Source organism: Diceros bicornis, chromosome 41 (genome assembly GCF_020826845.1).
Source record: "Diceros bicornis minor isolate mBicDic1 chromosome 41, mDicBic1.mat.cur, whole genome shotgun sequence".
Lineage (NCBI taxonomy): Eukaryota > Metazoa > Chordata > Mammalia > Perissodactyla > Rhinocerotidae > Diceros > Diceros bicornis.
Window position 1 is genome coordinate 6,434,802 of NC_080780.1, and position 14,715 is coordinate 6,449,516.

At 34.6% G+C, this 14,715-nt stretch overlaps 1 protein-coding gene across 1 annotated transcript in view; it reads left to right on the forward strand.

The window, feature by feature from the left end:
- Positions 1–14,715, forward strand: part of SPMIP7 (sperm microtubule inner protein 7) — a 56,888-nt gene that overhangs the window by 20,249 nt on the left and 21,924 nt on the right. Inside the window, exons 3-5 of the mRNA XM_058534843.1 lie at positions 4,867–4,943; positions 9,924–10,062; positions 11,844–11,911. Coding sequence (XP_058390826.1) covers positions 4,867–4,943; positions 9,924–10,062; positions 11,844–11,911 — 284 coding nt within the window. The remainder of the gene's footprint in view (positions 1–4,866; positions 4,944–9,923; positions 10,063–11,843; positions 11,912–14,715) is intronic.

Below are 14,715 nucleotides of genomic sequence, written 5' to 3' on the forward strand. Positions count from 1 at the left end.
TTACAATGGTGACAAAAACCATATATGCATGTTTTCTTCACTGAAAACTATAGTACATTACTGGGTGAAATAAATTAAAGAAGACCTAAATAAATGGAAAGCAAACCAGGTTAATGGACTGGAAGACATTCTTGTTAATATGTTAATACTTCCCCAAATGATCGATAGATTCAATGCAAACCCTATCAAAATCCTAGGAGGCTCTTTTGTAGACATTTATAAGCTGATTATAAAATCTATATAAAATGCAAAACCTAAAATGGCTGAAACACACTTTTCAATAAAAAGAATAAAGTTGGAGGATTTATGCTACCAGATTTCAAGTCTTAGTATAAAGTTACAATAGTCAGTGCCAGTTGGCAAAATGATTGACTTACAGATCAATGGAACATAATAGAGAGTCCAGAAATAGAGCTACCTATACATTGCCATTTGATTTTTTAAAAATGTGCCAAGGCATTTCAATGAAGAAAGTCTTTCAGCAAATTACTGAAACAACTGGATATCCTTATGGGAAAAAAATCAACTTTTATGACATTAACATATACAAAAAAGTAACTTGAAGTGGATAATAAGCCTGAATATAAAATTAAGATTATACACCCTTTTGAAATAGTTAGATCTTCAAAATATATTTTTAAGAAAATGAAACAGCAAGCCACAGAACAGGAATAATATTCACAATTATGTATCTGAAAAAGGACTTTTATCTAGAATGTATAAAGATATCTTAAAATTGATAATAACAAGATGAACAACCCAAATGAAAGATCTGAACGGACACTTCACACAAAAATATAAGAATGGCTAATAAACATGTGAGAAGATGCTCAACGTGCTGAGTCATTAGTGAAATACAATTTAAAATAAAATATATCCTCTTGGTAGTTACCAGAGGGGAAGGGGTGAGGGCGGAAGGTGAAAGGGGTGTATGGTATACTTGTGTACGGTGATGAATTGTAATTAGTCTTTGGGCAGTGAACATAATGTAATCTACACAGAATTCAAAATACAATGATGTACACCCAAAGTTTATATAATGTTATAAACCAATGTTACCACAATAAAAAATAAATCAATAAAAGATCATGAAAAAAAATAAAACATATACTCACAATGGCTAAAATTAAAAAGACTGAAAATTTCATGTGTTGGTAAATATACAGAACACTGGAACTCTCACGAACTGCTGGTGGGAATTAGAAATGGTACAACTACTTTGCAAACTCTTTAGCCATTTTTTAAAAGTTAAATATATACCCATCAAGTGACCCAGCCATTCCACTTCTAGATATTTACTCAAGACAAATTTAAATATATGTCCACACAGGGACTAGGACATAAATGTTCAAAGCAGCTGTATTCATAATAGCCAAAAAGTGGAAACAAACTAAACGCTCATGTGCATGTGGAAGTATGAACAAATTGTGGCATGTCCATACAATGGAATAGTATTCAGCATTTAAAAAGACCAAACTATTGATACATGCAACAAGATGAATGAATTTCAAAATCATTATACTGAATGTAAGTAGCCAGAAACAAAATATCACATGCCAACTGATTCAATTTAAATAAAATTCTAAAAATGCAAACCTATGAAGAGTATCCAAAAGTGGATCACTTGTTGCCCCAGCCAAGGAGCAGATGGAGAAATGGATGGCAAAGGGGCATGAGAAGTCTTTTGGCAAAATGTAAATGCTTTGAATCTTGTCTGTTGTGTTGGTTTCATGGGTGTACACAACTGTAAAATCTCATCAAATTGCATGCCTTAATGGATTCAATTCATTGCAAGTAAATTATGCCCCAATACAGTTTATTCTTTAAAAACTAAGAGATATTATAAATAACGTTATGCCAATGAAGTTGAAAATTTAGATAAAATGAACAAATTTCTTGAAAACACAACTTACCAAAACTGACACAAAAAGAGAACCAGAATAGCCCTATATCTATTAAAATAGTTTAATTGATTATCAAAACACTTTCTACAGAAAAAACTCCGGGCCTAGATAGTTTTACTGATGAATAGGATCAGATATTGAAGGAAGAAATAGTATCGTCTTACCCAAATAATATATTTGAGGACAAAAGAAACCTGTCATCAAAATATGAAAAAGGTACTACAATAAAAAATTACAGTCTAATATGTCTATGAACAGACAAAAAATCCTGAGAAAAATTTTACTAAATTGAATTTGGTAATATTTAAAAAAGATAATATACTATGACCATTGGAGATTATTCCAGGATTGCAAGATTGGTTTAGCATTCAAAATCAGTGAAGATAATTTACTACATGTGTTCTCAAACCACCACAGAGTTAAGTTAAAAATAAATAGCCAAAAAAAAATGTCTAGGAAAACATCAAATATTTTTAAATTAAACACTACACTTCTAGATAAACTAGGAGTCAAAGAAGAAATCACAAGAGAAATTAGAAAATGTTTTAAACTGAATGATAATGAAAATACAACATATTGAATTGTGTGTAATGCTGTTAAAATTCTGCTAAGAAGAAAAGAATTAGCCTTTTGTATGTAATATTAGAAAACAAGAAAAGTTCAAAATTGATATGTTTCAATCTTAGGAAATTAGAAAAGTGATTAAATTAAACTGAAAATAAGAAGGGAGAAGGTTAAAAAGTTAAGAGTAGAAATCAATGAAATAAAGAATAGATACACAAGAGAGAGAATTTTAAAAGCCAAAAACAGTTTCTTTGAAAAGATCAACAAAAGTGATAGAACTCATTAATACTATCAAGAAAAAGAGAGAGAATACATATTACCAATATAAGAAATTAATGAGGAGTTATTACTACAGATCTTAAAAGAAAAATAGTGGAATATTACAAACTACTGTATGTTGGTTAATTTGATATTTTAGATTAAATGAACAAATTCCTTCAAAAATACAACTTACTAAAGTTGATACTAGATGAAATAGAATATATCAGTGCCCCATGTATATTAAAGAAATTTTACTTTTCTTATCAAAAATCTTCCCACACTGAAAACTTCAGGATCAGATAGTTTCACTGCTGAGTTTTATCAAGCATTCTAGGAAGAAATGACACCAATCTTATATAAGTTATTTCATAAAATAGAAGAAGGAACACTTCCCAACTAGTTTTAGGAGTCCAACTTGCCTAATATACCAAAACCAGACAAAGATATATAAAAAAACAGGAAATTACAGACTAATATTTGTCATGTACAGAGACATAAAAATAGTTATGAAGTATTAGCAAATCAAGAACAGTAATTTGCTGTTGGATGCAACAGCATGTAGGATGATGTACCACAATCATGTGAGGTTTACCTCAGGATTGCAAATATTACTTCAACATTCAAAAATCAATCAATATAATTCATCACACTAACAAAATAAGGGAAAAAAAATTCTTTATTTCACTAGATATAGCTTTGATTAAATTTTTAAAAATATAATGAACAGGTTTAAATAGAGACTAGAAACAGGTGAAGAAGGAAAAATAAGAAAGTTGATAGAGGTAGAATGGAAGGTAGACATGGAAGTTAAAGGTGAAGAGATGAAAAGTTGAGACTTGGAGGATAGAGTAAGAAAGTTCAATATTTGTCTAAAATAGGAATTTCATAAGAAGAGAATAAAGAGAATCCATTGACAATAAAGAGATAAAAATGGAGAATCGTTCCAATTGGTGAAAAGTCATGAATTCTCAGCTTGAAGAAGCATAACAAGTCCTAAGGCAGATGAACAAAACATATCGTTTCCTAAAAAAAGTATATTGAAACTGTAGAAAAACCAAGACAAATATCTGAAATACAACCAGAGAAGGTAGCGTCACAGAATACCTGCCAACAGTTAAACTCAGTATACTTTCAAAAGCAACACTACTGTCCAGAAGTCAATGAGATATATCTGTTACTAAATAATCATAACCATTAAACTAAGATTCTAAACCCAGTCAGAGCATTATTCAAAAGTGAGGATGGGGGCCGGCCTGGTGGCGCAAGCGGTTAAGTGTGCGTGCTCGGCTGCAGCGGCCCAGGGTTTGCAGGTTTGGATCCCGGACGCGCACCGACGCGCCAGTTGTTAAGCCATGCTGTGGTGGCGTCCCATATAAAGTAGAGGAAGATGGCCATGGATGTTAGCTCAGAGCCAATCTTCCTCAAGAAAAAAGGGGAAGATTGGGATCAGATGTTAGCTCAGGGCTAGTCCTCCTTACAAAAAAAAAAAAAAAAAGTAAGGATAAATTAAAAAAACAGAACTAAAAGAAGTTCACAACCTTGAAAGAACTGCTGAAAATTGAACTTCAGGAAGAAGAGAACCAAGAACCCAGGAGGAAAAAAAATAAACAAGACACAAGAAACAAAAGTAAGCAAAGAATTGGTAAAATATCGTGGAAAATCTAAATAAATAATAACCATTAGAGATAGAGATAACAATGGTTATAATAATAATACTTAATTAATTAATTTTAATATAATAAGATGGAAGATAGAGAGAAGGAAGTACTTCAGAGCTAATGTCCTTGTATTATTGAAGACAAGACAGACAAGACTTTTAAAAATGTTTTAATGACATGGTGCTAAAAACTAATTATTTGGTTATGTTTAAAATTCAAGAGCTTTCTTATAAAAATCTGACTTTCCGTTAACTTTAATATACATTTTGTAAATTTTAACTTAATCACTAGGAGACTATACAGAGAACGTAAACTTCCTAGGCAATAGAGGAAAGTAGGGAAGCATTAAATCTAGTCGATCCAAGAGGTAAGATGAAAGAAGAAAAATGAAGAAAGAGGAAAAAAGCATGGTGAATAGGACACATTAGCAATTCCCAATCATACCTAATCTCTTTTAACTTATTATTCATGTCTTCTAGGACAATGAAGAACCACTTTCACAACCAAACAAGAAACACAATGCAAAGGACTCATTTTACAAGTCCTCTACACAAAAGTAAGCCTATGTTCCCAATAGAGTTTTGATTTAAAATAAATTGCTTTTATCTTTAATGACACATCCCCTTTGCATCTACAATATCCTGTGCTCTATGAATAATTCAGAGAACATCAAACACAGATATTTACTTATTCACGTTGATTGCTAAAATAAACAGGTCTAGGAAGAGTCTTAAAGAAAACCTATGTTTAATATAAGAATAAAACCAAAACAGAAAGGAAATGGCCAGAGAGAGAGGAGGAGATGAGGACAGAGTCATAAAAAACAAGAGTGGAGAAATCTGGAAGGAGGAGGACTCTGTTACTTGGTCAGAAAATAGAGAGAGGACCTGTTATGTTTCTATGCCCCAGGCTATAAGATTCATCAGTGAATAAAGCAGACACGTCTCTCCTCTCAAAGAGCTCTTATTCTAAAGGGAGACGGACAATGAGCAACAAATAAAATAAGAAAATAAATAGATGGCGTCTTAGAAGGCGTTGAGTCTATGAAAAAGTGGAACAGGATAAGAAGATCAGGAGTGCCTTGTGTGGGGGTAATAGGCCTTAGTAATAAATAGCAGGTCTGGGTAGGCCGCCTTGAGTGATGAGACTTGAGCAGAAACTCAGAAAAGGTAAAGGAGTGACGTGCAAATATCTGGAGTGATTATTTTCCAAGCAGACGGAATATAGAGTGAAAGCCCCAGGTCAGAAGTGTGCTTGAGGTGTGGAGGAAGAACAAAGGCAGGGCGTTTGGAACAGAGTAAGAGGGGGAAGTAGCCAAAGAAGAGGTCAGAAAGTGCAAGCGAGTGCTCTAGAGCCAGACTAGCACCTAGAGGGGCACTTTAAGCAACTGTAAATACCAGGGCTTTTACTCTGAGTGAGGAGAGGGTTTAGCAGCGAAGTGGCTAGATCAGAGGTGTATATTAAAGCAAAAATGGTGGCTGCTATGTTGAAAGTGGACAGGTGAGGGGAGAAGCCTGGAGACTAGTTAGGAGGTTACTTCTGTCATCTGGGTCAGAGATAAGGGTGGCTTGAGGAGGATGGTAGGAAGCTGGGGGCAGGGGTGGCTTCTGGATATATTTCAAAAGAGGAGCTAATACAATTTCCAGATTGGAGGTAATGAGTCTGAAAGAAAGAGGAGTCAAGAATGATTCCAAGGATTCGGTCTGTGCAGCTGGATGGACTGAACTTCCCGTTACTTCACAAGATGAAGTCAGGTGGAGCAGGTTTGGAGGGAAAGATCAGAAGTCAGTTTTAGACATGCTGAATAGAAAGATGTTCAATAGACCTCCAGGTGAGTATGTCAAGTAGGCTATGGGGTATATGGATCTGGAGCCTGGGAGAGAGGTCTGGGCTAGAGAAATAAGGCTGGTGTCATGGCTCGTAGACAGTTACGTAAACACACAGCTCTGGATGAAGCACCAAAGGAAAAGTGCAGTCAGAGCGGTAAAGAGCTTGAGTCTGGCATCTCTACCTTAAGAAAGAGAACAGAGGAAATACCAACAAAACACTGAGAAGAAGCAACCAATAGAGGAGGAGGAAAATGAAGAGATTCTAGTGCCTGGAAAACAAATTAGGAAAGTGTTTCAGAGAGGAGGGGGTGATGAACTGTTTTCCATCATGCAAATGAGTCAAGTAAGATGAAGCCCCAGAATGGATGACAGGAATTGACCAGTGGATTTAGAAATGAGCTGAATGATAGACAGCAGAGACATGGGTGGAGAGGAAGCAGCAGCCGTGAGAATAAAGGCATAACAAATGTGTGTGCTGCAGAGAGCTTCTGGATATTTGTCAACCAAAATGATGCCAATTTGTAAATTAAAATGTCATCTAGTGGACCTTTTTCTTATACGTTTTTTGCATAAGACATTTTCTGTGAAATATCCTTCCATTGTTTAACCTTTTGTTCTGTCATCTTTATTTAGTTTGCATGAAGTTAAAAATTAAGCATTTTAAAAATTTTTACTGCATGCCCATTTTGTGGCTGGAATAGGGGAGGAGGCAAACTCGATTTGAACATATACTTCTAAATTCTAATGCAAAATTATATAATTTTTTCTGTAAACAATATCAATTTTTAATTAGGGAGTATTTTTTTAGCCTATATTCAGTCTAGAGGAAAGGATAATGAGTAAAACAAATTGCTTTGTTAAAAGGATTATAATGCTGCATTGTCTGAAGTTAGCACCTCTTGGACTGAGTCGTTTGTCTCAACGACATGTATGACAAATCTATATGGCAAGTTTGCGGCAAGATCATGTTCGTATCATCCCATTGTAAAGCAACTTCAAAAAATATGGGAACAGTTATTTCTGAACAGTTCTTTTTGGGTTTTTTTTGTGTGTGTGTGCTGTCACCTGTCAACAACCGCTTTTTGTTTTCCTCAAAGAAGAGTGTTGCTAATTTGTGAGCCTTCATTTACTCAAAGTGAAATGGTTAAAAATATTTATCCAGTTAGAATAGGCTTCATCTTTTTAACAACTCATTAAAAACAAAACAGAACTCTGGCTTATGAGATGACTATACTAGTTTATGTTCTTTACGGAGCTGTAGTGCTTTAAGAACACTACTTAAAAAGCAAAATAGTGTTGGTTTACATTAAAAAAAAGAAGAAATATATGATATGGAGGTGGATTTCAGAATCTTAGAACAAACTGAGAAAAGAGCACTGAAAAGACATCAGCAGTCTTGGATTCCAATTATAAGGCCCCAAACATGTCTAACTGCTGCATGTGGGCCTCTGGCATCCTCCAATCTTTTCAGCCCCCAATTTTCTCACCTTAAAAATGAAGGATTATAACTATAACCCTAATTTCCTGTCTGGCTTTTGAGTTCATTCTATATTGTATTGTTATGCTTATTTCTATCAAAAAAAATTTCCAATGGTCATCTTAGTTAATGTTTTGGCTAAATTCGTGATACTTTAATCAGAATATAGGAGTTTTTTTTACAAAACTAAGTATCAAATCATACTATTTAATAGTCTCTTTTAAAAAATATCATATAAAAGTTTTCTTAAGGAAAAAACTTGTATAACTTCTGTAGAAAATTCCATAAAACATTCATGAAACAGAGGCTCAAACAGTGATGTATCTTTCAAGCTTTGATTCAACTCACAGATTAATTTCTTAGTACAGTACCAGTCAGATATTATGTCAGAAAAATGCACTGTTTAAGTTTGTGCTACAATTGAAAATATTTTGTAAGATTTAACTTTTCCTTAGGACACAGTAATTTCACACAGAATGAGTGAGTTCAAAATCTAGACACACAATGAAAACACCATGGAACCATCACTGTGCTCTTTAACTTTACTAATATTTTATTGAATCCTCACAACATTCCTATGTTGTAAATATAGTTTTTATTTTATTCTTTATTTACTCTTTTATCTCAAGCCCCTAGCACAATGCTTGAAATATAATAATCTCTGAACAAACATTTGTTGAGGAAATGGGGATCACTGGTAATTCTTTAGTTGGAAACTTACTTTGACCAACAGTGGGATTATTTAAAAGGATAGGGTTGGGGCCGGCCCCGTGGCTTAGTGGTTGGGTGCGCGCGCTCCGATACTGGCGGCTCGGGTTCGGATCCCGGGCGTGCACCGACGCACCGCTTCTCCGGCCATGCTGGGGTCCCGTCCCACATGCAGCAACTAGAAGGATGTACAACTATAACATACAACTATCTAATGTGGCTTTCAGGATAAAAAGGAGGAGGATTGGCAATAGATGTTAGCTCAGAGCCAGTCTTCCTCAGCAAAAAGAGGAGGATTAGCATGGATGTTAGCTCAGGGCTGATCTTCCTCACAAAAAAAAAAAAAAAGGATAGGGTTGACTTACAGAACAGAAAGATCAGCGTTAGTACCACGTTTGGACAGGGCAAGAGCAGGATCCAGCATCGGGGCAGCAGGAGCACAGGCCATCTGTCCATCTATCCTATCAGAACACAGTCACTGGAATCAGGGCGGTTTGTTTGTCATACAGGATCAAATTGGAGTCTATTTCACTGCACCTGTCATGTATGTCTGTCCAAAAGAACAGCAACTTTCAAAATTCCAAATACAAGATGATACCTTTAGATCCAAATCCTTGTATGTATGTAATTATTGCATTTACTAAGATAGCTGGAGTCCTTGTACCACGCTCAAGATTTTTATAATTTGTGTGCATTGGTGTGGAACAGTAAGAATGTTGCTGACTCTTCAGAGGCAAAATCATCTGGATTTGAGTCCTGACTTCGACCATCAATAGCTAAGTGACCTGAAGCAAACCTATTCAATTCTCTAAGCCATAGTTTATTTATCTGTAAATTAATGGGTTTCCTGCCTTGCTGCAAAGGTCAAATGAATTTTTTTTGTAACCTCTAAGATGTATATAAGTACATGCATTAGCTTTCTACTACTGTGTGACAGATCACCACAAATTTAGCAGCTTTAAACCACACCCACTTATTATCTCATGGTTCTGTGGGTCAGAAGTCCAGGCATGTCCCAACTGGATTCAGTGCTTAAGGTTTCTCACCTGGAATCAAGGTGTCAGCTGAGGTTGGGTCCTCATCTTCCGAGATCATCTGGATTGTTGGCAGAATTCAGTTCATCGCAGCTGTAGGGCTCATGCGATTTGTTTCTTTAAGGACAGCTGAAGAGCATCTGCTGCTGATTTTGTCTCTTTTGAGGACTTACCTGTTTAGGTCAGACTCAGGATAATCCGCCTTTTGATTAACTCAAATTCAACTGACTATGGACATTAATTACATGTGCACAATCCCTTTAGCCATATAAGATTGCCATATAAAGTGTCACAGGAGTGATATCCTATCATGTTCATTTGTTCTGCTCACACCTGAGGGGAGGTGATTAAGTACGGTGTGTACACCAGGGGCAGGAATCTCGGGGCACATCTTAGAATTCTGCCTACCATAGTATATGATATTTTTATGACCTATACTCATTGAATATGGATTTTTCATAAAATGTCATTATTTAATAATTTTGTAGAGCTTATGAAGTTGTTCCTTGGGACAAGATGCTACCACCAAAACTCAGTCCAGAAGAAACAACAGTGGAAAAAGCTGCTGACCTCATCTCGCAGTGTTTTACACTGAAGAGATACGAAAGCATGCCAGCAATAACTCAGGTCGGTGAACATCCCCAGGCGACAATGCATTTATTACTGAAGTAAACTCCAAAACGTTAAGTCACAACAATACTTATTTTATTGTTAAGAATTATGGAGAGAACAGGTAAATATATACATTTATGAACTGAAAGTGCCATAATCATAAAAATCGTCAATAACCTCAAATACTTTTATATTATCCAATATTGACATTATAAAATTTTTAGTTAAAGACAACCTTTTTCAAAAGTCATTTGCAATGGCTATGTTTACTTTAACAATTGCAAAAGAATGAGTAAATGATGAAAAGACACGGATAAATGATTATGATTCCACCAGAAAACCTAAGCTGAGGATAGTTCTTGAAATTGAATCTAGAACTTACTTCTGCGCTTTTCAAGGCAGAATAGGAAAATCCATTAACCACAAAGCACAATTAGTTGCCTGTAGAGATGTCCATTCTTTTCATTTCTGAACATCAAGAATTCATCATGGATTATGCTATCCACACCACAGCCAGGGCACTTGTCCTAAAGTGTTAATCTCTTCATGTTACACCACTGATTAAAACCCATCCCTTTTTATAAAGTAAAATTCATACTCCTTGACATGACACATACCCAATTCTCTGTTATCTGCCCATGACCCCCACCTCAGCCTCATCTCTCCCCCTGTCTCACCCTCTTCCTCTTTCACCCTACCGCCCAAACATCAGCCTCCACACTGTGTTATGTCATATTGCATTCTATGCTGAACATCTCTCAAATCCTCAAGTCGGCCATGTTCTTGTTCAGTCTGTCTTTTGCAAGTAGTGTTCCACTGCCTTATCACTCTATTTTTTCCACGCCAAATTCCAAGAATCCTTCAGAGCTTATTTTAGACCTCCCAACATTGGTTTAGATGTTCGTGCTCTGTGCTTGCAAAGCAACTTCTACTTCCATTGAGTCTCATCCTTTTGTGCCATATCTCATCCCTTAGAAGTCTGACAGTTCCTGGGACTACTTCTCATAATGGAGTTTTTTAATATATAAAAAATACATAGGACTAAAAAGGAAAACTATGAAATTATATTGAAATACAGTTCTAAACATGGACTCCTAAGAGGTTCATGAACCACAAGTTAAGTCCACATTATTTTGAAAAACTTTTTCAGCTTTTACAGAGAAAAATGATGAGAGGAAAAATATAGCTTTAATACAAAATCCCAGCATGGGATTTGCACATAGAAATTAAAATCAATTAAAGGACAAAAACGTGCCTAGATTCTTGTAACTATTTTTTAAGGGTCTCTCAACTACTCTAACGTATTTTTATATCTTGTGAAAATTGGTCATATTATTACATGTTTTTTGGCATTAAATTATACTGGTATCCAATGTCCTTCCCGGCAAGATGAGGTTCAAAGCTCAGATCTGGCCTGGGGCTGCAGAGGATGGGCTAAGGTGGATCCAAATAAGCATAGTCTCTAGGATGAAAACCAAAATCAGACCTTTCATAAGGGCTTCAATTCAAAGGAAGTTGATAGTGAGTCAGATTCCAGCTATGAGAAAACAAACTGAAATTGAGGGTCTGAGAGCAGAGAGGAGACCAGGAGTGGCTCAGGATCAAACCCCTGATTTGCTAAGGATGCTTGGGGAATGCTTTTCATTGGGAGCCTCGTGCTTGCTTATGATGCAGAAAGGACTGTTAAGACCACTGGAGCTTATATACTAGGAATTACAGTAATTGGAGCTTATACACTAGAAATTACAGTAACCTGTTCATTAAATATCTGTCATTCGTTTTGATGATGATTTTAGATGGTTGGTGGACTCTGGGACAGATTTCAAACAAGATCTTTCTTGGCACCAGTCAAACCAGTTAATTTGTAAGTTTTATCTCCTAATGTTCTCATCACTAGATTTTTTTCACTATCACATATTTATCATTAAGAATCTGATGCTCTATCTAGCCCATGGGTTAGAGGGAGGGGTGAGGGGTATATCCTCTGGAGAGAATTCCAGGGGCCCTCAGACTTCCATCCCTGTGACTGGGAAAAGAACCCAAATCCCAGCTCAATTGCTCACTGTTGCCTGCTTTCTCTCTTTTTTTCTCTTAACCCTCCTTAAAATTTAGACTATTAAATATACTATAACCATTTAAAAATGAGTGCTTTATAAATAATTTGATAGGAAGAGTTACAATGTTACAAAATCCATGGAATTCAAGGTATTATAAATTATTTTCTATGAACTTTTGTATCATATAGGTATTTTGTGTTTTATTAATGCTAGAAACTATGGATTTATTACTAATCCTTCCATATATGTAATTTTGTGCATTTAGTCTAAAAAACCTTGGTGTTTCTGCCTTTAAAAATGTCACCATTTTGTCTCTTTATTTTTGTTTTCACTGCAACTCACAATCCAGGTCATCATCTCTGTTTAAATTTTTTGACGTTATTTTTTAATATTTCATATATACAAAAGCTATACGTAACAATATGATATAATCTGTGTGTCTACCTCCCAGCTTTAGAAATAAAGCATTACCAGCACAATGGAAGCCCCTATGTACTTCTCTGTAAGCACATGCACCTTCCTCATGGATCACCATTGTTCTAGATTTGATGTTTCACATTTTCATGCACCCCTTTAATCCTTGAAAACATATGTGTTATTCTTAACCAATATGTGGTATTCTATTCCATGTTTATAAATTCAGTATAAGTGGTATTCTACATTTATTTATTCAACTTAACATTTTGTTCAGTATTGTGTTTGTGAGATTCATACCTGTTGGCATCTGTATCTCTAGCTGTTCATTTTCCCTGCTGTATAGTCTTCCATTGAATGGATATGCTATAATTTAATTCATCCATTCTCGTAATTTAATTTTTTTCTGATTCTTATTGCAATTGGAAATAATGTCTTCATATCTTCACATACCCTAGTATAAAAATATTTCTGGGGCTTATATATACATACTTATGTCTAGAATTGCTGCAGCAAGAGGTGTGCACTACTTTAGAGTCTAGATATTGCACATTCTTCTCCAAATGAGTTTTACCAATGGACTCTCCCATCGGCAGTGCTTGAGTTCCCACTACTGCACATTGTGGTCAGCATTTGGAACTTTCAAATTTAAAAAAATTCCAATCTTATGAGTATGAAACTGTACTTTATTATAATTTTAACTTCATCTACCTGATCAGTAATAATCATATTTTTTAAGTTATGACTCATTTGGGTTTTCACATCTGTGACTTGCCCATTCATATATCTTGCCTCTTTTGCATTTGAGCTGTTGGTCTTTTAGTTATTGATTATAGAAACTTTTATGTTTCTTATTCTGGATGAAAATCCTTTATTGATAATATGTATCAAAGTATTTCCTTCCAGTCTGTGACTTTTCTATTTTATAGTACCCTTTGCTGAACTGAAGTTTTGAATTTTAATATAACTGAATTCATCAATATTTTCCTTCATCTTGTTATTTTTGTGGAGTTTTTAATAAATCTTTTCCCACCCAGAAGTAATAAAGATATTCTCGTTCTTTACTTTTTTTCTAAAATATTTAAAGTTTTGCTTTTCACATTTATCTCTTAAACCACTTGCAATCAACTCTTGCTTACAGTCCATTTACAGCTGGGGATCCATTTTCTTGACATGATTAAGCAATTATCCTAGTCCAGGTTAAAGAGTAGACTTTACTAAGTAGTTTAAAGGGTAGTTTGTAGTCTGTTGGTTGCAAACCATTAGTGGTGAGTCACAACCGACATTTTGCAAAAATTAAATAGAATAGAAAATAGAAGAATGAATCACATGGAACTTTAAATAGAACTGTATATTTTGCAACAAATACTGCAGCCAATTATGAAGAATAGTGTCAGACAGATAGATAATGCATAAGAAAGACACATGCTGTCCACAATGAGATTATTCCATCTTTTGTTCACTGGAGTTTCTTCTGATTATCTGGTTTGATGACGGTCAGTTTGATCATCACTTCAAGGGGAGGGTTAATCTTGTACATTTAATTTTATATTTACCTAATCACAATTAATTGCAAAGCAAAATGCAGGAGACCTTCGTCCGCAGTCAGCAAAATTAATGAGAGTTTTTGATAAATTTAATTATGAAAAAATAATATCAAAGACAACATTTTTCAAAACTTTGACAATTGTACCACTTCAATAGAACCAGCATAAATTGTCCTTTATAAAAGGATTTTTATTTTATTATTAGAAGAAAAAAGAATAATGAAGTGGAAATATGCAAAATCATTATCAAGTTTAACTGCTGAATCTGAAATTGCAAATAGTGATAATATTGAGAAAAATATTGAGTCGTTAGTAAGTAGATTTTATTGAGCCATATTCTAAAAATAATGTGTGAAATTTTTGATAAAGATTATTTAAAAGATGGTTTTGCCAAATGTGTAAGACACCCCAATATAAATAATAGATCCCAATGTATACATTCAAAAATACAAGATTCTTATAAACACAGCAAGCAGAAATTGTTGATAATCTCATTCAAATATCTGTTAAAAAAGAAGATGTAAATTATTGGTACTACCTCCTAATATTATGTTAGTGCTAATGAAAAAATTTTATTAGCATCTTTTTATTTACATATCGTGGTAAAATACTAAATAGCTCACCTAGATGATAAATTTTTTATCTCTGTT